This window comes from Poecilia mexicana, unplaced genomic scaffold (assembly GCF_051168715.1).
Source record: "Poecilia mexicana isolate PSO_F unplaced genomic scaffold, ASM5116871v1 scaffold_19, whole genome shotgun sequence".
Classification (NCBI taxonomy): Eukaryota; Metazoa; Chordata; class Actinopteri; order Cyprinodontiformes; family Poeciliidae; genus Poecilia; species Poecilia mexicana.
In genome coordinates, this window is record NW_028263388.1 from 13,442,918 (window position 1) to 13,468,987 (window position 26,070).

General features: G+C 40.8%; 2 protein-coding genes across 3 annotated transcripts in view; one reads left to right on the top strand and one right to left on the bottom strand.

Annotated features, from left to right (window-relative positions):
- The window catches only part of wnk4a (WNK lysine deficient protein kinase 4a), a 49,359-nt gene extending 25,084 nt beyond the window's left edge, over positions 1-24,275 (top strand). The window contains exons 6-21 of one of the 2 annotated variants that reach the window (XM_014989916.2): positions 2,499-2,587; positions 3,252-3,471; positions 5,140-5,500; positions 7,135-7,304; positions 7,959-8,032; positions 10,753-10,888; positions 11,752-11,868; positions 13,559-13,732; positions 15,105-15,159; positions 15,402-15,533; positions 17,467-18,287; positions 18,623-18,710; positions 20,972-21,575; positions 21,905-22,110; positions 22,197-22,291; positions 22,374-24,275. In XM_014989916.2, coding sequence (XP_014845402.2) covers positions 2,499-2,587; positions 3,252-3,471; positions 5,140-5,500; positions 7,135-7,304; positions 7,959-8,032; positions 10,753-10,888; positions 11,752-11,868; positions 13,559-13,732; positions 15,105-15,159; positions 15,402-15,533; positions 17,467-18,287; positions 18,623-18,710; positions 20,972-21,575; positions 21,905-22,110; positions 22,197-22,291; positions 22,374-22,376 — 3,345 coding nt within the window. In that variant the 3' untranslated portion in view covers positions 22,377-24,275. The remainder of the gene's footprint in view (positions 1-2,498; positions 2,588-3,251; positions 3,472-5,139; positions 5,501-7,134; positions 7,305-7,958; positions 8,033-10,752; positions 10,889-11,751; positions 11,869-13,558; positions 13,733-15,104; positions 15,160-15,401; positions 15,534-17,466; positions 18,288-18,622; positions 18,711-20,971; positions 21,576-21,904; positions 22,111-22,196; positions 22,292-22,373) is intronic. The other variant, XM_014989917.2, reaches the window with a different exon arrangement.
- A 44-nt stretch (positions 24,276-24,319) lies between these two features.
- coa3a (cytochrome C oxidase assembly factor 3a) lies at positions 24,320-25,974 on the bottom strand. The gene is made up of 2 exons (XM_014989920.2): positions 25,741-25,974; positions 24,320-24,931 (listed from the first exon to the last, which is right to left on the bottom strand). The coding sequence occupies exons 1-2, from the start codon at positions 25,934-25,936 to the stop codon at positions 24,828-24,830; spliced, it is 300 nt and encodes a 99-aa protein (XP_014845406.1). The 5' UTR covers positions 25,937-25,974; the 3' UTR covers positions 24,320-24,827.
- Positions 25,975-26,070: the final 96 nt, after the last annotated feature.

A 26,070-nucleotide genomic window follows, 5' to 3' on the forward strand; every position in this document is an offset into this window, starting at 1 on the left:
TCAACAACCGTCTCCAAATTATCAGCTGTATCAGTTTATTGAGCTCTTTTAGCCACCTATTATGATGCCGATACTCCATCGAAGGATGGCAGAAAGACTGCTCTCTCCAAACGAGCATGTAAAATATATACAGATGGCAAGTTTTTATACTCGTCTCCACTACCCATCCTTCTCATACTGTGCCACAAAAAAAAAAAACAGTACATTAGTAGCCTCTTAAGTTTTTCTTGCTTTTCTTGAGCACTCATTGCTGCGATGATGGTGAGGCTTGGCGAGAGGAGGCGATGGCAGAATTACATGTTTTGGAAATAGTGTCTCACTCTTTGCTCTACAAAAAGGCTGTTTCTTTCCTGCGTGTCACGTATTAAAAGTAAACAACGTCTGGTGGAGGCTGGAAAGTGAGACGGCGACTACTGCCAGTTGGGCTGCCTCGCCAACAGAACTTATGATAATGTTCCCTGGACCGTCAGAGGTGTGTAGCAGTTAATTTCTACGACTTTACATCTTTTCCAACGTTAACTACAAACTAAAAAACTGTGTAGTTTCCACCCCTAGTGGCTGACGTCTGCTTGAAGAGGTTAGCTAATTAGACGATCATAAGTAATAAATTAGTCTGGACGTATAAAACAACTGAAAGGAGACGTGTTCTTGGATCCTGTCTGCAGACTCATTCAGGTTCATAATTTGCCCTAAAGAACCGAAAAGGAGAGTTTTCTTTTTTGTCTTTTGGTGTATTTGAATAATGAATAAAGCAATATTTCCTTTATACTGACATGAGCAAAGTGGACTAAAAATGGCACCCTGATTTTTTTTTTTTTTTCAAGGATTATTACAATCTGGGACCAAAATGGTGATTAAAAAGTACTTCAACTGATACAGTGGAAACCATATATTCGCAACAATTTTGCGTCTTTGAAGTTATTAATATTTCCTAAACAACCATGTAATGAAAGAGAGTTTTTTTTTTAACTTAAAATTCAGAAGTTTACGTACATTTTTTTAGTATTCAGTAGAACTGGGTCAAATATTTTGTGGTATCTTTCCATAAGTTTCTCACAGTAGTTGGCTGGAATCTTGCCCTGATAAAATAGTCAGATTTGGTGTGAGTGAATCAGTTTGTTTTCCGCCTCATATGCACGCACCTTTTCAGATCTGCCTCCAAAATTTCAGTAGGATTGAGATCAGGGCTGACATGGCCCCTTGCGATTATTTACATTCCTTAAGATTGTATTCGTTACTAATTTTGTATGCCTTCTGGACTAAAAGCAACTGATTATATTAGCTTCAGAATATATATATATATATATATATATATATATATATATATATATATATATATATATATATATATATATATATATATATATATATATATATTTTTTTTTTTTAATAATAAATTCTTTTTTTTTTCGATATGTCAAAGTATTCATTTATTAAGATAAAAAAATAAAAATAAACAAAGCAGCAAACATAGTCGGGACGACACCAGCATATTTCTCATGATCTTATCCCAAACCTCTCTCACCACAGGAAAGGAGCAGAGTCACAAATGTGATTTAGATCAAGGAAGGACCGATATATCCTGAGGGGTCTCATTATGAGGCCGGCTTTAAAAAAAATCCAAAGCTCTCTGAGGCAAGGGACATTTTACAAGTTAAATACCAGTAAGTAGTTTTTAGGTGTCCCCTGTTTGCGTCTTTATAAACTTCAACTGAATTAGGTTGAAAGGTTGCTTTTATCTATGCTTTCCCTCTCAGTACTCTAAAGATAGAAAACAAAAAACAAAACAAAAAAAAGACAAAGTGCACTTACGGGGAAACAGTAAACATCTTCACGTCGTCTGTGCTTTGTCAAAGATCTGCTCTTTCTCTCTTTGAAACAGGAAGCCGGGAACATCTCTGATAAATTCAACGTGGTTATAGAACCCATCAGTCGCTGCATAACATGGCAGTGTTTAGATGTGATAACGTGATGTAGGACTCTGCCTTTAACTGGCACATAATTATGTTTGAGTGTTGGGACATTAACCGGATGCTTGCATATCTTCGTGCCTTACGTCTTTCTGACCTTGCCTTTTTTTTCTTTTTTTCTCTGTTATCGTTGTTTTTGCAGGGATTGTGACTCCTCTGTAATCTATCTGTGCTCTCTTGATAGCATTCAGACAACAAGCTCGGCTTTCCCATTTGTTTTCTTTTGTGCTTTCAGGTAAAAAGATATAGCAAAAACGGCATTCTGGGGATTTTTTTTGTCCCCTATTTTTATGATCTGCTGGTGTGATCGCTCACCCAGATGTCATTCCAGCTAGTGACAGATGTCACAAAGCAGATGACTGCAGCAACACGCATTGAATTGGGGAAACGGTTTTTACTGGAGAAATGTGCAAGTGACAGTTAGCCTAAATAGTTTTGTTCTTCCTAAAGACAAACAGGAAACCAGTGAATGAGCTGGTTTGTAAAAACGGACCGTGTTGAAACTCTCGTTATGTTTTGTGTTCACAGGGCATCAAACCTGACAGTTTCTACAAAGTCATAGTCCCAGAACTCAAGGAGATTATCGAGGGCTGCATTCGCATGATCAAAGATGAAAGGTGAAAACAAAAACATGCGCTGGCTTTTCATGTTCACACCTGTCGGGCTTTCCCACGATTTGTCTGATCACAATGGCCCTGTGTGTGCTTTTTTTAGAAATGTATGTGACACACTATCACACAAAGGCACCTACCTACGAAGTACAAGGAAAGAGACATGTTGCTTTAATTTCTTTTAAACAAATAATAATGAGGCATGCATTTATTTTTAGCCCTCCTGAGTCAGTAATCTACTTTAGGTCTAAGTTTTGACTGGGTCATTCTGACCTGTTAATGTGCTTTGATCAAAACTATTACATTGTAGCTCCGGCTGGCATAGTTTTCAGTCCCAGCCTGCATCAAGTCTTTTGCACCTTTAAACAGGTTTGTTTTAATGACTGCCCTGAGGTTAGCTCTGTCTGCCTTCCTTTTAACTGCAGCAGAGTTGACATGTCAACTTCCCTTTTTACTAAATCATGAAGCTAATATTTACTAATGAAATATATATCAATGCTTTTTTTTATGTGGCAAAACATAAAAGAATAGGATTTTATGACTAGTTTATCAAGGCCCTGTATTTTTAGTAATGATCCAGATATTTTAAGCTTTTCCCCTAAACTTAAAATATCTTAAGGATTAAGTTACACGACACGAGTTGAAATAAATGCGGTTGCTTGCATTTAAGGTATACCATTCAGGACCTTCTGGAGCACCCCTTCTTCCAGGAGAACAACGGCGTTCACGTAGAGCTGGCGGAGGAGGACGACACGGTGAAGCCTGGCCTGAAGCTGTGGCTGCGCATCGACGACACCAAGAAGCTTCACGGGAAGTACAAGGACAACAACGCCATCGAGTTCCTCTTCGAGCTCTACAAGGACGTACCCGAGGAGGTGGCTCAGGAAATGGTAGGCTGGCACACGGAGATTGGACGGCTTTTTTTTTGTGTGTGTGTTTTTTTTTTTTTTTACAGCTCTGCTGACCCAGTTCGAAGCAGCCTTTAGCGAGGATTTGTTTTCGTAATTGGTTCGACATTAGAGCGGAACCGATCATGTAGAAGCACTATCAGTTAACCCGGAAATGTTCTCTGAGTTCTGGTCCTGATTGGTGGCGTTGGTGCCTTTTAATGGGCTTTCGAAAAGGAAGCGATAGAAAGGAGTTCGCCATGTCCCTGGTGTTCCTAAAGCTAGAAGGCTTGATGGTTAACGAGAGTATCCGTTGCTAATTTTTAGACACATTTGTGGTACTGTACATAAATTTTAAACCACTCTTGAATCCTTGTAAGCTTTCAAATGAGCCTTAGTCAATAGTTATCCAGACTTTATGCATGTCTTCCAAGGCTTACCTTTCAACTTTGGCTGCTTTTTTTTTTGTATCTATTCAGTTTTTGTTCCAGAATAGCAGTTTGTGCAAAAAGGAAAGTGGGCTAGTGGAGGTGCAGCCCGGCAGTTTTAGAATCGTAGTCTGCCTGTAGTTTTAGCAATGGCGGCGTAGGAAGTGAACGAAACGGTTCAGTTAGTGTTTGCCACACTTCCAAATATTGGATTAACATTAACAGCCGCCTCGTTCGGCTCGGCACTTTTCTCTTTGCGGTGGAGGATGGTTGTTTACACCGCAGGCAATTTCCGGTAAGCTTCTTAAGAGTCAAACTGCCGCATTACATGCGTCATTGGGAAATGTTAGCGAATGGGTAAAATTTAAAACTTCAACAGAGCCGACGCGTCCAAGAAGCAATAGTTTCTCAATGAAGCAGAGTGTAGAACAGGGGGCTGGTTTTTACCAGGCTAAATAACCAGATTAAACAACCAACTAATATCAATAGAATAATGTTCCTTCATTCCTCCTTTCCTTTCTCCGTAGTAGTTTATTCCTGACATTTTGAACTTACTCCTTAAAAACAAGCCCGTAAAATATCTGGAAAGCTTCAATGTGGAAAGTATGAATTTTGGTCTTAAAATTAGCAGGTTCCCTTGAAATATGTAAATGTAAAAAAAAAAGAATATTTTATTTTATTTTTTTTAGAGAGAGAGAGTCAAGGTCACACCGCAACATTTAATCATCACTGGCTGGAAATGTGAGCGAGCAGCTCAGGAAGCAGCTGAGGTCATCCCTTTAATAATACAGCGACTCTTGTGCTCATTGCGAAACAGGCCCTGATGTTCTCAAAAGTAACTCCGCTCCCCTCCCCTCCCCTCTTAGAGGTCACTTTTAATGAAAAAGCATGCCCACAATTCCTAAATTGTTTACGCCTTCGTTAAAGATTTCATCAAGATCAAATCTGGTATCAGGAGGGGACATCTCGTCCGGCCGCTCCGCTGTAATCTGACCATGTGTTGAGAGGAAGCGCGAGCTACTCTGCTGGACCGAAGAGAACTCGAGAACCTGAAATGACCTAAAGAAGCAGGCCGTGTGTGTTGTCGCAAAACAAACGTTGTTAGCACAAATGTCAGTGCGTGCCTGATCAGGTCAGCAGACCTGCGTAAATGTTGTACATATTGCATCAACACATGCGCATGCACAACATTTTAATGCACCGTAACCAATGTGTTATGTTTTTATTCATTTTATTTTTGCAGGTCGTGCTCGGCTTTGTGTGCGAGGCAGACTTTAAGATCGTAGCCAAGGCCATACGGGACCGAGTGACGACCATCAAGAGGCAGAGGGAGAAGCTGAGGCGGCAGGCGGAGGAGCGCAAAAAAAAGGAGGCACAGGAAGTAATAGAGGAAGAACCAGAGCCTCAGCCACCTTCACCTAAGGTCACTGATGTTGTTGCAGCAGAGTCCCCCACCCCGGCCCTGTCGCCCTTGGCCGCTGCTTCGTCCCCCATCACCAGCTCTGCAGACTCTGGTGTCAGCTCCAGCTACCCTGCGGAGCCAGAGGAGCCCGAGGCAGACCAGCACTTCCGTGTCCGCAGCAACAGCCTGTCTTCTGCTAACTGTGAGCAGCCTGATGTTACAGCCCAACATCATGAAACATGTTTTTTTTTTTTTAATTATTATTATTTAATGCTGTCAGGTGTTGAGTGCGGTTAAAGTATTAAAAAGTCCATTAACTTAAAATAAGAAATTTTCTTTAAAAGCAATTTTATAATAAAACATACAATGATAAATAAAAGTAGCTAAGGGTTTATCAGAAGATTGTTGTGCAGTTTGATTGTTATTACTATTATTAATAAATCAACATCTGGAGTGCAAGAAAAAAGTATTCACACCACATGAACTTTTTCATAATTTGTGACGTCACAACTACAAGAATCAGTGTATTTAATTTGACTTTTTTATGACAAACACAAAGTAGTTCATAATTGTTAAATGGAAGAAAAATGGTTTTCAATTATTTTTTATAATTAAAGGAAAAACAACACTTTAACACTTCCAGGCTAAATAAAACCCACTGCTACAATTGCCTGAAGAAGTTTCCGAATTATTGGAACCCACTTTAAAGTAAGCATAAATCTAGCTCTTCTGTGAAACCCTCAGAAGTTTGTTCCGGAACGAGCAACACAATGGAGACTAAGAAACACAAGAGGCAGGTCAGTGAGAAAGTTGTGAGGAGGTTTAAAGCAGAGTTAGATTATAAACAATATAATCCTTGATCATCTTGCAGAGCGCTGCTCAATCCGTCACTGGAAAATGCAAAGAGAGTGATGCACCTGGTGTGGCAGCACACCCTTCAGTTAGACAAGCAGCCCTACGATGCAAAAACTACGATGCAATGATTTAGATCGCAGCGTATTCATATTTCAGAGTGGCCCGGCCAAAATTCAGAACTAAGCCAGATGGAAAATCTGTGGAAAGGCTTGAAACTTGATTTTCACAGATGTTCTCCATCCAATGTGTCTATGTTTTAGTTACTTTGCAGAGAAGAATCATGAAAAGTCTCAGTCTCTATATGTGCATCTCTGGTAGAGACATGAATAATGCCGACAAGTATGAAGTATGAATTTTGTTGAATTTTGTTTTATTTATTAGAAGGAAATTGGATACTGTGCGTCATATTTGTTTCACTTCACAATTATGCAATGCTCTGTAACGAGTCTGCTAAAGCTCTGTTAGCATCATATACTACTGAAGCATGACAAGTTTAAGGTCAACTTTAGATACTGTAAATAAAAGGTGCTGAGCTAAGTCTTTCAAACACCAAAGTGTACCATAGAAATGTTTCCACTGTATTAGACGTACAGCTGCACAGAACAGAGATCGTTCAGATCTCAACGCGTACTAGACCAAAACACAAAAATGTGACACTGTAGATAACTGAATTATTCAACCCCTGTAGGTCTTATCTCATGGTGTGCGCGAGGTCTTTGCTGTAGTTACAAACAAAACCCCCAAAAATTCAGTGTCAACAACCTCTAGTACAGTTAATCTTAAGTTAATCTGATCTGATCTAAGCGGACCAGCCCATTTCTATGAGTTTGCGTGCATGGCGTATTGCACTTTGAGGGTCATCAGTTGCATGTTTGCATGCACAAATTAGGTTGAACGGTACAGTACAAGTCATTTCTTTTCAGGTCACAGCTGGTTACAATCTAATATTGTTTATTTATATTTTTTGCTTTGTTGAAACAGCTGACTGTGAAACGGACGGCGACCTGAGTTCCTCTGGCCTTCAGGATCCGCTGGAGGCCGGCGGCTTCAACGGGCCTGCGACCCCTCCGACCCCCTCGACCCCTCTGACCACGCGCGCCGACACCCCCGCTGTAAACGGCCTCGCCATTCCAGCACTTCGCTTCCCCTCGGTGAGCTGCCTCAGCAAAGAGCTTGTTGTCAAAGTGGAATGCTCAAAGAGTTGGGGGTGGAGGGTGGCAGAACACACGTCTTTACAAAACCTCATTTCTTTTGGGATGATAGTCTGCGCCTGTTGCAACCAAAGCTGACACACACTTGCATTGACAATATGATGTAGGAAAAAGTCACTGCTCTGCAGTTATTTCGACAGGAAGATAGTGCAAAACTTTCATCTTGCACTTTGAGCATCTTCGAACATCAGGTTTCGGGGTTGTGACACATTCTTGATTGGATTTTAGGTTTGGGCTTTGGCTGTTGTGTCCCTTAAATGACATGTGGCGAGTTTCTCATAGTTTTCCTTTATTAGTGGCATTCTTCCTGGAATTTTACCATAAAAGCTTGTTTTGTGGAAACAAAATTAACAGTGTTCTCGTCAGCCGTTTCTCCTGAGCTGTGTTCATATGTGCAGTTCCTCCGGTGCCGCCATGTTGTGCTTGGTTTTCTCTCAGCACTGATTGTGGTTCATCGGTTTACTGTTTAGCTACATATCAACACCAATGTTTAAATAGCTAATTGGGTTAATATAAACCAAAAATCTGGAGCAAAGAGTTCCCCAAGCTGCCGTCTTTGTATAAAGCTAAACCAGTTTTTATTTGTTTTTACAGAGCATTGCAGTCTGCAGCAGCACAGAACATGGCAGCTCAGGTCCTCCGAGTGGGTTCAACTCTCCTGTGGACAGGTAAAGTTTCTCATCTGTCCTCCTTCTGCTGTCTGATCCTTATCATATTGCACAATAGAGCCCCTGCTCCATCTTTAATATTTACATTAGAGACCTGAAAAATTAGCTTTGTATTTTAGGAAACGTAACTCCCCCTCCTTGCTCCACATCTGTGGGGCTGAAACAACAGGCCTGGGGCAATCGCGGGCTGCTCTGTGTTTTTGTTGTAGCGAGGCACGGTGGACCCTCGCAGCTTTTCTGTTCGACTGTGTCTCAGATGTTGTGCAGAGCTGACTTTTCAAGTTGGTGGGTGTTAGTGGGAGAGGCTTTGCTCTCAGCGTGACGACTGGGAGAGGACGAGGAAAATCATGTTCTTGTAGGTACGTCTTGGAAATCGCGTGGGTTAAACGTCTTCTATTTGGTAGTTATTGTTGTTGCACCGCGAAGATAAAGTGCTTTTTATCTATCTTTATATTTGATTAACATTGTGGTTAGAGATGCAAAATATTAGTTGCGCATGTCATCGCACTATTTGCAATTTTACAATCAAAATTGACAACTTGATGAACTATTTCCTCTGTTCATTTTATTGTAGGAAAAGCACGGCAAGCAGTGGGAACCTCACAATGATGAGAAAGGAAGCAATCCTAAAAAATGTGACTTAATTACATTGATATCACCATAGTGACAGTCACTCATACTTTCTCAATATTGTGCAGCTGTAATTGTAGTTGTTGTTTGAGTCATCATTTTAGTAACTTTAATTTAATTTATATGCGCAATTCAACAACACAACCCTGAAATAAATGTTTTTGGAACCTTTTATTTGATAGTTTCTGTCGATTTTCTGCTGTCGTTTTTTTTTTTATGTCACCCTTACGGCCAGGTGTGGCCAGGTAACGGTCCAGATTTAAATCTGTGGCTTGAAATTCAAAACTAGGTGAGAAAAAAAAAAGTCATGTTTTTGTTTATGAGTCACCTATAAGAAAGGAACAAGAATAGCTAAAAAAATAAAAAATAAGTAACTAATTAAAGGTCTGGCAAAGTCATGGTCCAGATTTAAGTCTGGATAAGATTCAGTGGCTCAATCTTAAACTGGACATGCACGTGGACAAACCCTCCAAAATGGCTGATGTGAAACCATTTTGCAAATAAGATTGTTTCACAGCAGTTACAGTTTAAAAGCTAGACAATGTCACCACAGAGTTTGTAAATGTTCGATGAACTGACCAGATTTTAGAGGGAATTCAGCGACATAGACATGTATGTTACTTCGCTTTCAAGAGAGAGCTGGACTCCTGTGACCAGATCTAAAGGAGCAGTAGCCACACACACACACAAAAAAACTGCAACAACAGTTTGTTTCTTTCAAACATAGTGATATACTCCTGGGGACAAAAACTGTTTGTACTTTTTTGTCAGACCATCGCCACTTCAAACCATTTAAGCTTTATCCCTAAAACAATGGCTTTGGCTCAAGGAGGAGTCGGTGTTAATTTTATTAATATTTAATCAAAGTTTAGCGGATTCTATTCATTTATTCCATCTGCAAGCACCATAAAACTCTGAGGTTCTATGGAGAACCTGTGGGTAAACGTAAAGAGTGGGACCTATGACAGTGTAGAGAGATTGTGCAAAAAAAGAAATAGGACGAGATAATTTCGAGGTGTGGTATCATTTCAAAACATGACACGACAGTGGTTCAACATTCAGCTTGAATTCACATATATATAATAATAATTCACATATCTTTGCCTTTAAAAAAAAAAGCAAAAACGAGGCCTCATTCTTGTTTCTGTCAAAGAGAAGATTACGTCAAGAGAAAAACAAAAACACCTCCAGAGGATCTTGATAACTATTACTTAATAAAAACAAGAAAGTCTTCTTAGCCTTTTGAAAGGGACGGGTGCGGCTGAGGTCTTTTCACGCAGAAGTGTATCGAGAGTAATAATATCCAGAGGCAATCTGACTCTGTCTTCAAATGAAACGACTTACAGTGTCGATTTTTTTTAACATCACCACCATGTTCTAGTGAGAATAGCAAACACAGTCCCGGCTCTTCCTCCGACACAGGTCCTGATTGCCTCTGATCAGAAACAGGACAACTGTCTGCAGCGTCACCACATAAGTTCACTCTTGCTTTGTTTGGCTTATTCTCAGGAGGTGACAACAGGTTTCCCTTTAAGCTGAAGTCCACCGTGAGGTAGAGAACATTTAAACAGAGGCAGGCGAAGGCTGCCAAGCAGTAGGCAATGTTAAATGGTTGCAGCTTGCGTCGGGGAGGTGGGCGGAGGGGAGCTTGTAACCGCAATGATCCGAAAAGACCCAGGAGATGCAATTAGCTGAAACTATTTACCAGCCATCTGAAACTTCCAAAACCTACTCATGGCGTGAATACGTGGAAGTGTGCTGCTTCTGTCAGACGTTCGACAGTTTCCTGTAGCCTTTGAAGAAACAGTTCAAACTTGCATTGATTTGACTATAAACACCCAGGGCATAAACAGATGCAACACATTATGCTTTATGTGACACTCAGGACCGCTGTTTATAATTAGGGACGCTGAATGTTACACTTCACTTGTCGATGACAGCTGTCAATAACGACTTTTTATAGTCCGCTTTGTGCTGACTACCTTTAAATTCGAGGTGACATTTGGGCTTCTGTCACTCTTTGTTGCTTTTCAAACAAAGAGTCAACACCAATATATATATTTTTTTGCTATCTTTTTATGTTTTTGCAGCTACGCTTCCGATGTGACGTCGGGCTTGAGCGATGGCTACGAAGGCCTGTCTGAGAAGAGCGAGAAAACGGCTGCGAGGCGAACGGCCGCGAAGCTGTTCAGGCGGAGGGCGCGCTCACGGCTTCGCATCACAGGGGTACAGTGGATTAAATGGATTGTCTTCACCTTCAAATGGGCACTTTTATTCTCCCCCTCACAAGATTAGCTAGCAAATCAACTTTGACTGAATTATTTCATTATGCGTTTCTATTTTTGAGCTTGTGGTCTGACTCCACGCTGTTTATTTGACTTCAGATCAGCGTCTTTGCTCTTTGTTTTCCCCCTTCTGACGACCACACATTATTGTTCTCTCCAGAACGCTCTGTGATCATTTTAATGACCATGTCTTGGCCGAGTCTAGATTCACATGCAACAACACGCACATACAGTCGGTCAGAGGGTATACATTGTAACATGGGGTTGCTATGTGGTCTGGGTTTGGCCTTTTAGATGTTTTTTTTTGGGGGGGGTTTAATCTGGATGCAAAGAAACAACACAAGTACATTGTTTCTATTTCTTTTTTACTTACTGACTGTAATAACCTGCAGATAAATTGACTGTTCCTACAGTTTAAAGTCCTTTTTTAATATGATGCCAGAAAAATAGGTGGATTTGCCTGAGTTTTTTTTGTTGCTGTCTCTTCTTCCCCCTCCTGTTCCTGTGCTCTGCCGGTCAGCTGGCTAAACGAGGGCACCTATGCTTTTACTCTCACTTAGTAGAAAGGGACTCCATCTGGAAAAAAGTTCAAGTGGCAAAAAAAATATAGACAGATACAGTTTGGAAACTAAAGGAAATCTGAAAAATAAAAATTGAGTCGGGAAAATGAAATGCTTAGAAAATGGAAAATGTCGACTAATGAAACACCAGACTCGTCTTTCTGCAGTTAAACAAGAACATTTTCCTCTGTATTTGTCTCTCAGCGTTTTACACCATTACTGTTGATTCCCTCTGTCTCTGCAGCTCTCTGATAAAGTGGACCGGGTTGTCGAGTGTCAGCTTCAGACACACAATGACAAGATGGTGACCTTCAAGTTTGATCTGGACGGAGATAACCCAGAAGACATCGCCGCTGTCATGGTGAGTCACAAACCGAAGCCTGTCACTTTACCTCGTCTGCAAACACACCCAATTCACCCTGTCAAAGTTAAGAACCGATTGGCTGACGTTGTGTCATTTTATCAGGGCATCACGTAATGTCAGTGAGCAGTTCCCTCCGTCCCCGTTAACGTTTTTGAGTTTACCAGATGCTTGGAGGTGAAGAGGCCGTGTACATGCAGGAGATTTGTCTGTGAACATGGCGCGATGGACCGGCGTTTTACAGCAGCACACTTCGCTCACTCAGTTTGCCGCCTCCCTGACTCTAAAATACAGTGGGCTTTTGTTTACTGTGTCTGGGCACAGCAGGGGAAACCTGGCATCACAAACAGCCCTGTGGTTCTCAGCACTGAGCCCTAAATGAGCTGAAATGTGCCATGCTGTCAAAAAAAAAATATAATAATAATAATAAAATCACACACTAAAACAGCAGCTTTAAGTAAAGCGTAAAATGGTACAGCTTAGATTTTACATTAGACGTCTAAGTTAAGATAATAAGCCTTAGGCAATTTTTTTGGTAGATGCCTATTTTCAAGCTTTGCAATCGAGCAAAGTAAATAAAGACATTCATATGGTTAATCTTTAATTTTACTTAAATAGGCATGCCTCATTGTACGTAATACAACATCTCTTCTGTTGTCAAATGTTACATAAATAAATGCTCAGGTTAGAACAATAAAGCTAAAACTAAATAAACTGAATCAAAAATGCACAATATTTTACAAAACATATTGTTACGGTATCTGTGTGTACATGATTCATACTGCCAAGATGTTTATAATCATAATGCAAGCTTTTTTTTTTCATCCGTTAATTATTGAGCTCTCCTGCAAATTTATTGGGTGAATGGTACTACCACATAACGCACTACAAGAAAAGGTGACACTCAGGGTACCTAAAAATATATATAAATATATAGCAGCGCTCTTGTCTCTTTTGGCTTAGTAATAAAACAGATGATAAACTACACAGTTAGGGCTTTTCTATCAAATAGTTTCCAGTTTTTAGCTTGTTCTGTAATAGAACCGGTTTGTTTCTCCACCACCCAAAAGCCAAATCAGAAAAGTTGGCGTAAAAAAAGATTGTTTGATGTAAAACTGAGACCCCATAATGATCCTGTTCATATGAGCTTGCAGGAGCCTTGCCTCTGGCTGTAAAACGAGTTCCCCTCTAATGGCTTAGTTCATTGCCCCTCCATATGTTTTGCATCTTTGGACAAGAAAGTAAACCCCCAAAATACTTCCAGAGGCACCTATCTGTAATTTTGTAACCGAGAAACACAATTCAAACACTTTGCAAATCCAGCTTATTAGAAAGGTGCTATACAAGTGGAGACCATTTATGATGTACAGCATCTGTTGCAAGTTACCCAAGCACCAATGCACATGCATGGGCAAAGTCTTCACCTTGAGCTTAGATCATTAAAAATAAAGTTATTTTGTTTGCTTTTTTGCATTTTCCAGATGCGTTCTATGCTGACAGATCATTTTTCTGATGTCTGTGCTTTCCTGTTAGACGGGAACATGCCAATAATACCTGGCAATTTCTTAGTATTTATTTGCACCTTTGCTGTATAACTTTAAAACTGTATATTTAAACCTAGAAGGTGTGAGAATCGGCTAGTAAAGAAGCAATAACTTTGAATAATGTGACTTTTCCCGTTGCCTTCTAGATTCGAAGTGAATTCATCCTTCCGTCTGAGAAGGAGGGCTTTATCCACCGAATGGGGGACATCATCAAACGGGCCGAGGCTCTGATGTCCAAAGACCCGTCGGTTCACAACAGCGGACATCGCCTCGCCCAGCTGGCTTCCAGTGGTGTGGCTAACTCATTGTCTTCTTCACAGGTTAGCAGCCATCTATCCAGAAACTGCTAAACAAAGTCATACTAACCCTTTAACTCTTGTAAATTACATCACGTTGTGTCTGTGTTGGGCAGAGCTGTTAAATGCAATGAGTAAAAAGTTAAAGGCAGTGCTGGATTTAAACAGTTTTTAAGACGGAAGATTAAGTGTCAGTGAAGCTGTTGATGGTGCAGCTTCCATTTGGAACATTATGTTACTAAAAGCACTGGTGATGTAAAACCATGTGATTTCTGGTTGACAAAAAGAAAAAAAAAAAACCCACTTCCATCTCACGCTTTTTTTGCTCCCACAAGCACCGACTCTTTCCAGCTCTTAAGAAGCTTTCCAATGTACCTGCCAACTCGAAGTGGGTAAAATAATTTATGTTCCGACGTATTAATCCCTGGTGAATGAAGCTTCTGTGAAACTGTAAAAAAGAAACTCTTCTTTGGGGCAGTGCCATCCCAAAGCTATGACTTAATGCCTTATCAGATATGGTTTTGTCCATTTAAGGGAAAGAAGTGCTCATTCTGTTGGGTTCTGTTCCACTTTGTGGAGCACAAAAAAACAAAATATGCTGGTAACTTCAAGCAAAAGGATAAAGAGGAGTAAACATCTTTCCTTTCCTGTTAGATAAGAGACACAGAAGAGATATGATCCTTTAGTGCCATATTTTACTCCAAACATAAATGCGAAAAGTCTTGTAGATGTGTGATGCATTAGAGGAAAAATAAAGTATAGATTATTATACTTTAATAATCTATTAACTGAAAGCCAGTCTGCAGGACCACCTGTCTGTAGGCTGTTTTATTCTTAGCTCATTCTTAGGTAGGTCACTATTTTTAAATTCTATTATTATATGCTTTAAATAGATCTTAAATCCCTGGAAAGCTGTGCTTGTCTGGCTGCCACAACCTTCCTAAACAGTTTAAAGTCAATGTCAGCGTGACGATATGATAACTTCTTATTGACACCGAAAACGGGGGGAAAACATCTTAAACGTAGATAGAGGTGCATCATCTTATAGAAATGAGATATTTGAAGTTTTCTGCTTGTGTTGTATTGCTGGCTGTGGAAAGAAAAATAAAAACTTGAACACTCATCCATTTCCTGCGTCCGTTTAGTCCCAGATGGACAAATCTGTGACATTTTGTGTAATAAAAACACTCTCTATGAAGATCTTTTTTTGAAATTGGTTTCTAAACACTTTTTTTATCGATATTCTATTTTTTTGAATGCACCCAGGAACGATGGTCGACTTTCTACTTCTACCCCTTATGCTTACTCAACAATGAAGTGTTAATGTGTTGCAATAAAATGCTTCCTGACTGACTGATTTTTATCGTTTGTGATTTTTTTTTTTTTTTTTTTACAGCCTAATCTGCACAGTCACTTTATGCCTCGAACACACTCATCTTCCTCTCTCCCCGGTAAGTCTCCTGTGTTTTAATAACTAAATGCACCACTAAAGAGGAAATTAACAACTCATCTTCTGCTCTTAAAATTCTGACTTAAAACCACCGAGACCCATTAAATATGCTGTCCTATTAACCTCCTGCATCTTTTTTTTTTTTTTGTACCGTGCATGATCATCCTGTGTATATGTGTGTGTGTCCGTAGTTTTGTGTGACTCAAAGTCTTCTCATGCATGTGTGTGTGTGTCTTGTTGTAGACTACAGTATGGCTAACCCCAGTGTAGGAGCGCCTGGCTCCCCCCCTTGTCCTAATGGCGATGTCCTGAGTTCAGATATTACTTCACCTGGGCGACCTCTTGTACGCTCACAGTCTTTCCACAACACCCCAGGTAAACAGCCCCGCGGTCCTCCCTCCGGTTCCCACCTGAAGAGACCCAGCATTGTTTACTGTTGCTGAAAAATCGTAATGGTCTTCTGGCAGCGAATAAGTCACAGCTCAGTTCACCCAACTCACAAGCACACCCCCCGTCCCCAAACCCCCTACAACCTCTCACCTCCCACCCCTTTCTTAGCATTGTTCAGAAATCCACATGGCGCCATCCGCCATCACTGCACCTCAAAGCCTCAGTCTGTGTCCGCCTTGCAGCGGGGCCTCTTGGGTAATTACCTCACCTGAAGGGAGCCTTCTGGCTTTCAGGGAGCTGTGAATGCTGTCGCTGTAAAGCATGAGGTCTCTGCTGTGTTGTGATAGTCAGCCACATCTCTTTGCCAGCACAAACTCGGGCCGAATTTCCAAGAATTTTCTCTCTTGGGCCTCCAAGTCCTTCGTAAAACTCGCAGCAGCAGAGACATTTGAAGTTGTTCTAATAACACACATGCTGCATTTGGCTCTCTAGTATCAGAACGTCCTCATCTCTTCCTGTCCTGTGTCCTTCTCCTGCTGGATGTCCACTTGCATGGCAGCTTTCGCAATGCTTCATGGCTGCCCGCCACCATTTACAGTGTTGCCTAACTCGCGTTTCCGTCAGCATGGAAAAAGTAGAGGCTGGTTTGCATCATCGCCGAGTGGAGCTGTGGTTTATAACTGTGCTCCCATTGTTGAGACATCCTAAACCATTCCTCAGGGAATGATTTAGAGATCCTGACTTCTTTAATCAAACCCAATAAGTTGTGTATGCCCATACACACATGCACTCACACACACGCACGTTTTCCATTTAAACTGCTGAAACGTGAAAGCTTCACTTGCTCTGGTGATACAAAATCCTCGCGTAGCCACGCAAGTCTTGTGTGCAAATGTTCTGGCTTACAAATGCAATTACATTCAGATGGATCTTTAAACAAAACGTCTTTGTTCAGCATGGAAACCCTCACTTTAATACACGAAAGATTTATGCGCCATAACACGAAAGAACTGTTCTTTACTAATAAAGTGCTCCACCACGACTCTTCAAACCACTTTGATGCACAACTTAAACATATTAATCCTACTTTTTTTTTTTTTTTTTTCAACGAATTCATACCAACAGTGGAAACAACACTATATTTGACGATGACTGAAAAACACAGGGAGCCTACTGATTATTGTTACAGGGAACAGATGAGAATATGTAATGGAACGTGGAGCTGTTGTTAAAGAGCACAGAGTGACGCCGAATGACACTAATGGAGGAGAATAGTCTTCAAGGAACACATTATAGGAATAGCTTCTCTTAACTTTTGACAACAAAGGATAATCTAATTTTCTAAGAAAATCCAGCATAAACTTGATTAGATTAAATAGTTTTCAAGCTCTAGAAAATGAAGGGATTTTCCTACACAGTTACTCTAAATATAAACTGTAGCAAACAACCTTCAACATTAAAACAACCGAGGTACAAATACCCAGAGTCGATGATAAAGCATAGTAATCTAGTGTGGAAAAATAGCACCGTATGCCTTCAATAAGCTGGTTAAACCCAGGGCCTCTGTAGCTCTACTACTTCCCAGGTTCTGTTTTTTTTTTTTTTTTTTCCATTGTTCTTATGTTAAATTCTCCAAAATTGATTGGGATTCATTCAATGCTAAAATTTTTTTTTGTAAAATAAAAAATGTACATTCACTCAGCATAGTATAATTATTACATGGTCTGCATGCAACAGCATTGTAATTGAACTGTAACCATTTCACTTGCTAATTACATCGTCCAGCTTCCCTTGCTCTAATACTGGGTTAACCGGGTCCTTCTGCATACTACTTGGAAATCTGTAAATATTAAAGACTAGTCTTAAACCTAAGATGAGTTTACATGGCTACGTTTATAACTGTTGTTTCCTCCTTTAGGATCCCCTCTTCATTATCATCAGCACCAAAGACCTTCATCTCTCCTGTCCCACCAGCAGCACTACCATTTACCCTACATGGGCCAAACTCATTTTCCCTTCCCATATCCAGGATCTCCAGGTTCTCCGAAGCCAGCGGGGCTGCATCCTCCCCTTACTCGGGTAGCCAGTAACCCTACCTTTCCCTCTGTTCCCTCGCCAACACCCAGCTCACCCAGTCCAGTGAATGAGACCCCGAGTCCCACAGTGGAAAGTGTTACCATGTCCCCACCTGCACCGCAGCCTCCCAACATGTGGCCCGCCCACTCTCAGCCGTTATTCTCTTTAGCTAACGTCATCTCCATGGCCATGAGTATGGCTCAGTCATACATCCCCCCTCCAAACCTGCCCACCCAGGTGATGCCCTCGTATCCGGGCTTCCACCCCCACCTGCAAAGTCCCATCGCTCCTCCGTCAGGCTACCCATCCGTCTACCCGCACCATTACCAGACTCCACCGCCAGCGGGCGTCCCATCTCAGAACGTCTATCACAGTCCGGAGCAGGCGCCTCAGATGGACGGACTCGGGTTTTACCAGAACAATCATCCACAGTGGCAGCATCCCGTGTCTCCACCTTCCATGCCGTCCACTCCTCCGCTGGCCACCCTGGAGCCCCAGCAGCAGGTCCGACCAACCAGTTCACCCGTTCCACACAAGGAGGATAGTAATATGGCACCATACTTGGCGCAGATTTCACCCCAGCTTCAAACTGGAACAGAAGTATCCATGTCAAAGTCTTCGTCGGAGGCTTCCCCATCACCACCAGTGAGCCCAGAGAACACTGTGAGTTTCAATGAATTTCTTTTATTTTAGAAACATATAGGATTAGGGAGACTCTTTTCAATATTTTGAAGTTTGGGGAGGAAAGAATCTGGGAGCTACCACAGGATCTCCTGTCAGTCTAGCTCTCACCAAAATAATGAACATTTTTCTGATGATACTCGAACTGAATTGACACCAGGTACCAAGTTTGGGAGAGGTACTTTATATTTTCCAAAATTTTAATTTTAACATGTTCAGCAAAGAAATTAAATATTTTACTTTGATTGTTTTTTTTTTCCCCCAATTTGGTTTGTTGTTGCAATTTGTTTCAGTCGGCTGTGTTTATGCTTCATCAGGTCTCCTCCTTCAGCAATCAGCTGCACCCTGTTGGATCTGCAGCCAGGACCAGCAACCCAGAACTGAAAACGTCTTCCACTGAATGTGGTAAGAGTTTCTGTGTATGCTCCCGTGTTGCTAAAACAGATCTCTGCATCATAAACACCTGAAATAGTTTTTTTTTTTTTTTTTTTTTTTTCACTAAAGGCTCGGAGACCTGGAACATGAAGTCCGTGTACTATCTTTATGCCTCAAATAAACCAAACAAATAAATGCCAAAATCCAACTTGAGACATTTACAAGCTTTCTTGCATTTTTATTTAACACATCATGGAGTTGGTTAAAAAAATAATAATAAAAAGACTGACATGTCTTTAATAGACACTCTCCTGTTCTTTTCAGTCCCTTTTGTGTCTCTCTGTGGACGTTATTAGGGGCTGTTGCGTAACTGGGAGTCTGGATGCAATGTTCCATTCGATGTGAACTCAGACGTAGGTGTAATGGCTGCCCTACCCACTGGCGGTGACCAATCAGTCAACAGCTTAGCTCGTTCGGGCCTCTCCTCCCACGTCTACACCTGTCAGTATTTATACCCTCCCCAGAATCCCACAGTCAACAGAGCCCCTCTGTTTTACAGGCTACAAATACAGGCACTTTGTGTGTTTACTGTAAGAAGGACCCACAGTGGGCAAACTGCAGCACTGCAGAACTTCAAAGTCTCTAATGGTGTGCAGATGTGAGCACAAATTGTTTTAATGGGTGACAACTTACTGCAAAAGAGAGAGAGAAAGAAAGAAGTGTTAAATTGATTTTTAGCTTTTGATAAACATCACCCGGTCAGGTTTTTATGTTGGCTGTTTCATACTGATATTTTGGCTTAAAGATTAATCGCAGCCCTTAATCTTTCTCACATTATGTCACATTACAGCCACAAACTACAATGTATTTTATTAGGATTGATGTCGTTGCTTTCAAAAGCCATTGAGTCAGAAAACAAAGTCCATCTGTGCTCAATTTAAATCCGGCTGTTCTTAGATCGTGTTCCTTGCTGTTCCTTCCTTCCTTGAACAACAAGGAACGCAGCAGATGCTGGTCAGATTGTCAGTCCATCCTTGACCCAGTTAGTTGTCTTTAACCAAGTAATTATTTTTGGAATGAATAATTTGAAAGAAAAGTGTGAACTGATTATGCTGATCGCTTTTTTTTTTTTTGATTGAATCTTAAAAATCATCAAATCAGTCCCATTTAATTACACGTTTATATACCTTGTCCATGCTATTTATGCAGTTTAAGGATGTTCATGTTTTCTATGCAGTGTGAAGTAGTTTGTGCAGAGATAACAGGTAATTCTGGCCTTGTAAATGACGCTTCAAGACTTTAAATGCGTGGCTGTTCCATTAATCCTGTTAGCCTTAAACTTTAATCAAGTTACTTTGAAGACGTGAGAAGTAAAAGAAAGCATTAAAAAGGCAATCACAAGTCTAGCTGCCTGCTGTTAAAGCACTTAAGTTTAGAAACGAGTGGATATTTATCCAACAAACTCTCATCACAGTGAGGCTTTTTGTGGCTCATTGTGCAGATCTTTCAGAATCTTTTTGTTTACATCGCCACCATTTTTGTAGAACTTCATTGTTTAGTGCAAGTTCAATTCGCTCAACTCCTATTCATTCTAATGCAATCTAATGATAGTCAGATTCATTACATTCAAATTCAGTTTATTTATTCACTACCAAAGCACCGTCAGATTGAGTTGTTGAATTGAAGCACGGCATCAGGGACACTTTTTTTTTAGTGAAGAAAAAACTGATGGTTTCATCAACATAAACAACTAAACACTGAATCGCTAAGTCAGAAGTACTTTCTATAAGGAAAAAAAAAACCCTCTACATTAGATAACGGAACGAGCGGCTCTACCTGGGGAGAGGAAAAACTGCTCTAACTTGGAATCATCTCTGAGTCAGTATTTAGTTGAATCAACTTCATGGCTGCCCGCTTTGCACATGTGGCGACTTCAATTTTTCTACTCATTCTCCTTCTCAAAAGTAGCTTAGTGAAAAATAATCTGGTGTAGATTTGAGAAGTCTGTTACAAATTTCATAATGGAGCTGATCTAACTTGGTTCAGATGCCGTGAGGTCACTGAGATAGGCCTTTTACAAATATTTGAATTAATAATCGACTTCAGCATTGTCTTGTTTTGTGATTTGTGCACAACATGTTAATAATATTTTCCAATGATATTTTTAGTATTTAAATGCTCACAGATTCTTAGTAAGTGTGATTCAACTAACTTTGCAGAAGCTAAATTCTGTGTAGAGCACATTATCATTTGGAAACATACCTCCTTTTTTTTGTCTTTTACCATCACAGAAGTGAAGTCAGCACCTGTGACGGTTGGAAGATTCCAGGTGACGCCCAGTGTTGACATTTTGGACCCCCCTGTCCCAGTGGCCGCTGCACCACAGCCAGCCAAAAACAACAACAACAACACCCAGTCAGAGAGCAGCACAGAGGAGGTGGGGGGTTCTGAAACCAGTCTCAACACCTCCCTCACCATGTCCCCTCCTCAGCCTCATCCCCACAGAGGCCCCACGGGGGTCCCCCAGAAGGTGGACAGACCGGCGGGATGGGCCGTGAGCCAGCCGCAACATCAGCATCATAACGGAGACGATGAAGAAGATGAGGAGGAAGACGGCGGGATCTTAGGGGAGCGATCGAGGGTGAGGAAGAGGGGTCGGAGGAGGACTTGCAGTCTCAGTCTGATGGGGACCTCTGCGGACAGCGGCCTCTCTGTGACGGCCGCCGAGATGGAGGGGAGGCTGTGGGACGGAGCAGCGGGGAGTCCCCAGTACAGCAACGCCCTTCACAACCTGTGGTTGACGACTTATAACCGCAGCGCCCCCTATCTGAGCAGCGACGACTCGGACAGCGAGGACGAGGAGATGATGGAGGAACTTCAGGAACTCAGAGAAAAGCAAGTGATGTTTCGTCTCTGAACAGACACTGAAAATGCAACTCAAACGACATAGTAGTTAAACAATCTTAAGAAAAAAATATGAACTTTTATGCTTAGAAATAAAATGTTTTTTTTTTTTGGTCTCTTCAAGGGACTTTTTCCAGAGACACTTAAACACTAACTTGCTCTTTTTAGATGTACTTTCTGAGGATAAGCTTCTTTTTTTTTGCTCAACTTTGGCTGCGTTCAGCGTAGAGATGGGTTACATGGCATGAGAAAAATCGTTCATTCAGCTTAAGGCAAGGCAATTTATTCACATTGTACATTTTTCTTTTTGTCATTTACAGACACCTATCAGAGGTTCAAGCTTTGGAGGCCGAACAGAAGAGAGAGATCGAGGAACTGTATGCGAGGATGGGGAAGGTTCCTCCGCCGGGCATCGTCTCTCCTGCAGCCATGCTGTGCAGCCGCCAGCGCCGCCTTTCCAAAGGGAATGGCTTTCCCTCATCGCGCAGGAACAGCCTGCAGCGTGTGGACATCCTGCCTCTCCAAGGTAAGAAATGACTTTTGTTTTCCTTATGCTGTATATATGACAACTTATTCTCTATGTGTATTTATTGAGAACCACTTTCTAACCAGGCATCATCAGGAGAAACTCTCTCGGAGGCAGCAGCAGCGGCTCGCAGGACAAACCCGGTAAAGGCGTCACTTTTGCCACCGACATCAGTAGAATGGTAAGTGAGATGAGCGTCAACTAAACTTCACCCGAGTCCTCGCTGCCCTCGTCACCGTTTTGTTTTCATTTCCTGTTTCCAGTAAGAACCTGGGCCAAGAACTCTAAATATCCGGACTACCTCATCTGAAGTGTGACCGCAAGAGGTCAAAATCCTTCAATCCTTTCACTGGTGCACCATCCAAACTATCTGCGCCTCTCTGTCAGTGATCATGTGGCTCAGCCGGCTGCTCATTTACCTCACTTGTACAGAAGCCGTTACTGACGAGGCTGGAGCCGATACGGGACAATCCAGCTCTCAAGAGTGTTGACCAGTCTGGTTCGCGTTCACTCCGACGGTACAAACGTAAATCTGCCATAGTTCTCTGCTGATTATTCTCCCTGATAATGCAACGACGCAGTCAAGCGATGGTGCCGTGTGCTGCAGAAGGCGTGGCGTCTACCATGAAGCTGACCTAGAATAAAATTGATGTTTTCCTGCTTGTCTGACTTGATGCTGTTCATAATAACAGTAACAGGAGCCACTGTGAGGCTGACACACTTGCTGTACTTTGTAATGAACTCGCATCCTCTGCTGAATGAACAGTGAATATATTCTCATTCAGAAAAGCGGCAGTTACTTCCTTCCTTGCTTCCTTGAACTAATACGAAGAATCTACCTGTATCATATTCTGATTTATTCAAATTGGTACCGTTAAGACAACTAATTCAATGTCTGCATTCTGGTGGGATAAGATGGGACAAAAATGTGACATTTTAATGTTTCCGTTTTGCAAGATTTTTCTCACTAAGGTACTGTCAAGTGAGAAAGTTGATGCAGAAAGCACATTATGTTAGGGATTCTCTAGCTGGGTTAAATTGTTTCAAAACTACTGGCTTTCCTGTTGACTGTACATTTGTATATAGCTGAGTGCATTTAATATAGATCATGTTTACAGTTTCAAAAGTAAACTAAAATATTTAAATATTTAAAATAAAAGTAAACTAAAATATTTCTGGTACCATGAATCCTTCTGGAGCAAAAAGAAACATGCAGGTGCATCAGTGTAAATTAAAAATGTAACTGAACTCGATTTATTTTAATAATTCAGTTCAAAAAGGCTTAGCTCCTTTAAGGTAGACTCATTACACACAGAGTGAATGTAGCTAGCGAAACCCCAAAATTCAGGTTTTCTGAAAAAGTTTCATTGAAAAAAGAAAGACTTCAAAATGTGAAAATTGAAATCTCAGCTTGCTAAGGTTTATATGTGCAAAGCTTTGTTGGGCTCCATTTGCATGAATTACTGAATCGCCATTGCTTCACATTTGTTCCTGCCACAAATGTTTTGTTTTGCATAAATATGTTTGGATACAGCAGTATGACCAGCAGCTTTTTTTTTAGCTATTGATCATTTGTGGCTTACCTACATTGTAATGGGCATCTCCGACTGTCTGCAGGACAACGGTCAAATTGTCGTCTTATTCTTCATTATGCAATGCATAGCAAAATCTTCCAAAGAAAAAGAAAAAAAATGACCCATACCACACTATGTGCAATGAATCTGAATTTGTCTTTTCAACTGAAATGCTAAATAACTTTTAGATTATAGTCTAATTTGAGAGGCACTTGTTTGTGTATTATTTTATAGATCAAGCACCTTGTGCACTTTAGCAGATTCAAATGTCATTCTCAGTCAGTCCAACAACATGTTTGTGGTTTAAAAACTCAGTTGTCCATCTGTCCTGCTTCGATTCAGACTGTGTTCAAGAGTCCAAGCTGTGAATCTCTAGCTGTTGCCTTGCACACAGGATTTTCTGTCAGACAAAACTAATGAACTGCATTAAAGATGTTGAATGTAAATACATACTCATATTGCTCACTGAAGCTGCTGTCCTGCCAAGCTCAATCTGTGCCTTTCTCTTACAATGTCTTACTTTATATTTTTATTCTAGATCAGATTGCATATATACATAAATTTTGAACAAAATAAAAGTAATTGTAAATACTTCGGCTCTTGTCTTTTTTACTCCGACATACAACAACACGAACAACTTTTAAAGATATATTGTTTTGAATTCAACACATTAGATTTATATAGTACAAACACATTTTATCAAGCTGATTCGTGTGTCTTTTTTACCAGTGTAGTAGTATTTATTTCCATCCACGGCCACTGTAGTATAAAATGTTCATAGCTTCTGTTATGTTTCGCAAACATGGTGCAATTGCATGATTAGAAATGGAAGAGTTAGGCAGAAATGCCATCAAGGCCTTCCACAGAGCACTGAAAGGCCATGTTGAGGTCAGTGGATTATAGCCTGTTGCACTGATTGAAGCCTAATGAAGCTCAAGACAAATCAATGATTGAAGTAAAACAACCACCCCTTAAATCCCTATTATCAAAACAAAGCAAAGTCCTGCTCTGTCTCAAATAAAAAAAACAAAAAACAAAACACAGCCAGGTATGGAATATTACTCAGTGGCATTGTCCGTCCTCTCCTTATTAAGAGTAGGACAAAGAACACGGTCCATAAAGAGGCTGGCAGCCTGGTTTGCCTCAATTGGCTCCAGTCTTCGGTCCCTTCAGTCTGGCACGCTTGGCCTCCTCATCGATTTCATCCATGATCCGCTCCTGGGAGACTGAATAAAACGTGTAGCCATCTGATTTAAGAGCGATGGGTCAAGGCAAATGTTTGAAAGAAGAAGGGAAAAAATGTGACGAATGAATCAAAAGGTCTACTTAGTATAACATATGAGGACAAAAGCAAAAACAGATGTTTAAAATGAAAAAGTTCTTAGACATTCACCATCATTCTGAAATACAGCGGTATGTAAAAGAATTTATTGAACTTTTCCATATTTTTTTTTATGTTCAAACGTTAAATTCCAATATGTTTCAGTGGGATTTTATATGATAGATTAATGCAAAAAACACTGAAGTGGAAGGAAAAGGACACTTTTTTTTTTTTTACAAAGATCTCAAGATTGTGTTTTTTTCTTTTTGTTCAGCCCTATTTATCCTTAAACTAAACTAACTTCTGAGAGGAAATAATTGCTCCTCAAGCAGAGTTCTGCTTGAGGAGCAATTATTGGAAGCATGCGGATGTGGGGGCGATTTTCTTCTTTCACAATAAAAGGAAAGATTGATAAAGCGAAATTAACATTGTCTGCTAAATGTTAATTTAAGGAATTTTTAACTTGTCTATATTATGCTAATGAAAACATTTCAATGCACAGTGAGTTATAATACTACACTACAAAGTTAGATGCAAGTAAATCATTAAATCTTCGTAGTAAATGGAACAGTTCCTCTAGTAAATTTAAAGACTATAGTTAATGTATTAATTAGTACTAAAATTCAGTGAGTTTTAGAGCTATTTATTTACTTTGTATTTTGTACACAGTAAAAGTAACATTAGCATGCTAAGCTAACGTTACGTAGTTCACCTTGCAGTTGTCGTAAAGGATACAGATACCCAGCACGAGCGCTCCTATTGCGAGTCCCGTCGCAACGTTCCGCGTTCGGAGTTTTGATGTTTTCTTTTTCCACTGTTCCAGCTCCGCCTGCTTGATGAAATGCATCTGATCCCGGGAAAGATTCTCTTTGGCCGGGTCTATTCTGGTGGCGAACGGAGAGTCAGACTTTGGAGGTTTCTTTTCAGCCATGTCTACGGTCAGTGGAGCGTCAGGGGGTGGTTCCAGACGACGCTACCGAGCTTCAAACCATCTGCTACTACGGAACTTGACGATGTAACGTAAATGAATACTGCCTCAGCACATGATTGTCAGATCTTTTTTCC

What these genes read in the sequence shown, in the direction of transcription:
- coa3a (XM_014989920.2), bottom strand. Translation starts at nt 25,936, where the DNA reads ATGGCTGAAAAGAAACCTCCAAAGTCTGACTCTCCGTTCGCCACCAGA. An exon ending in AGCGCTCGTGCTGGGTATCT is followed by an intron (nt 24,932 to 25,740) that starts GTATCCTTTACG and finishes CTCTTAAATCAG; the next exon opens with ATGGCTACACGTTTTATTCA.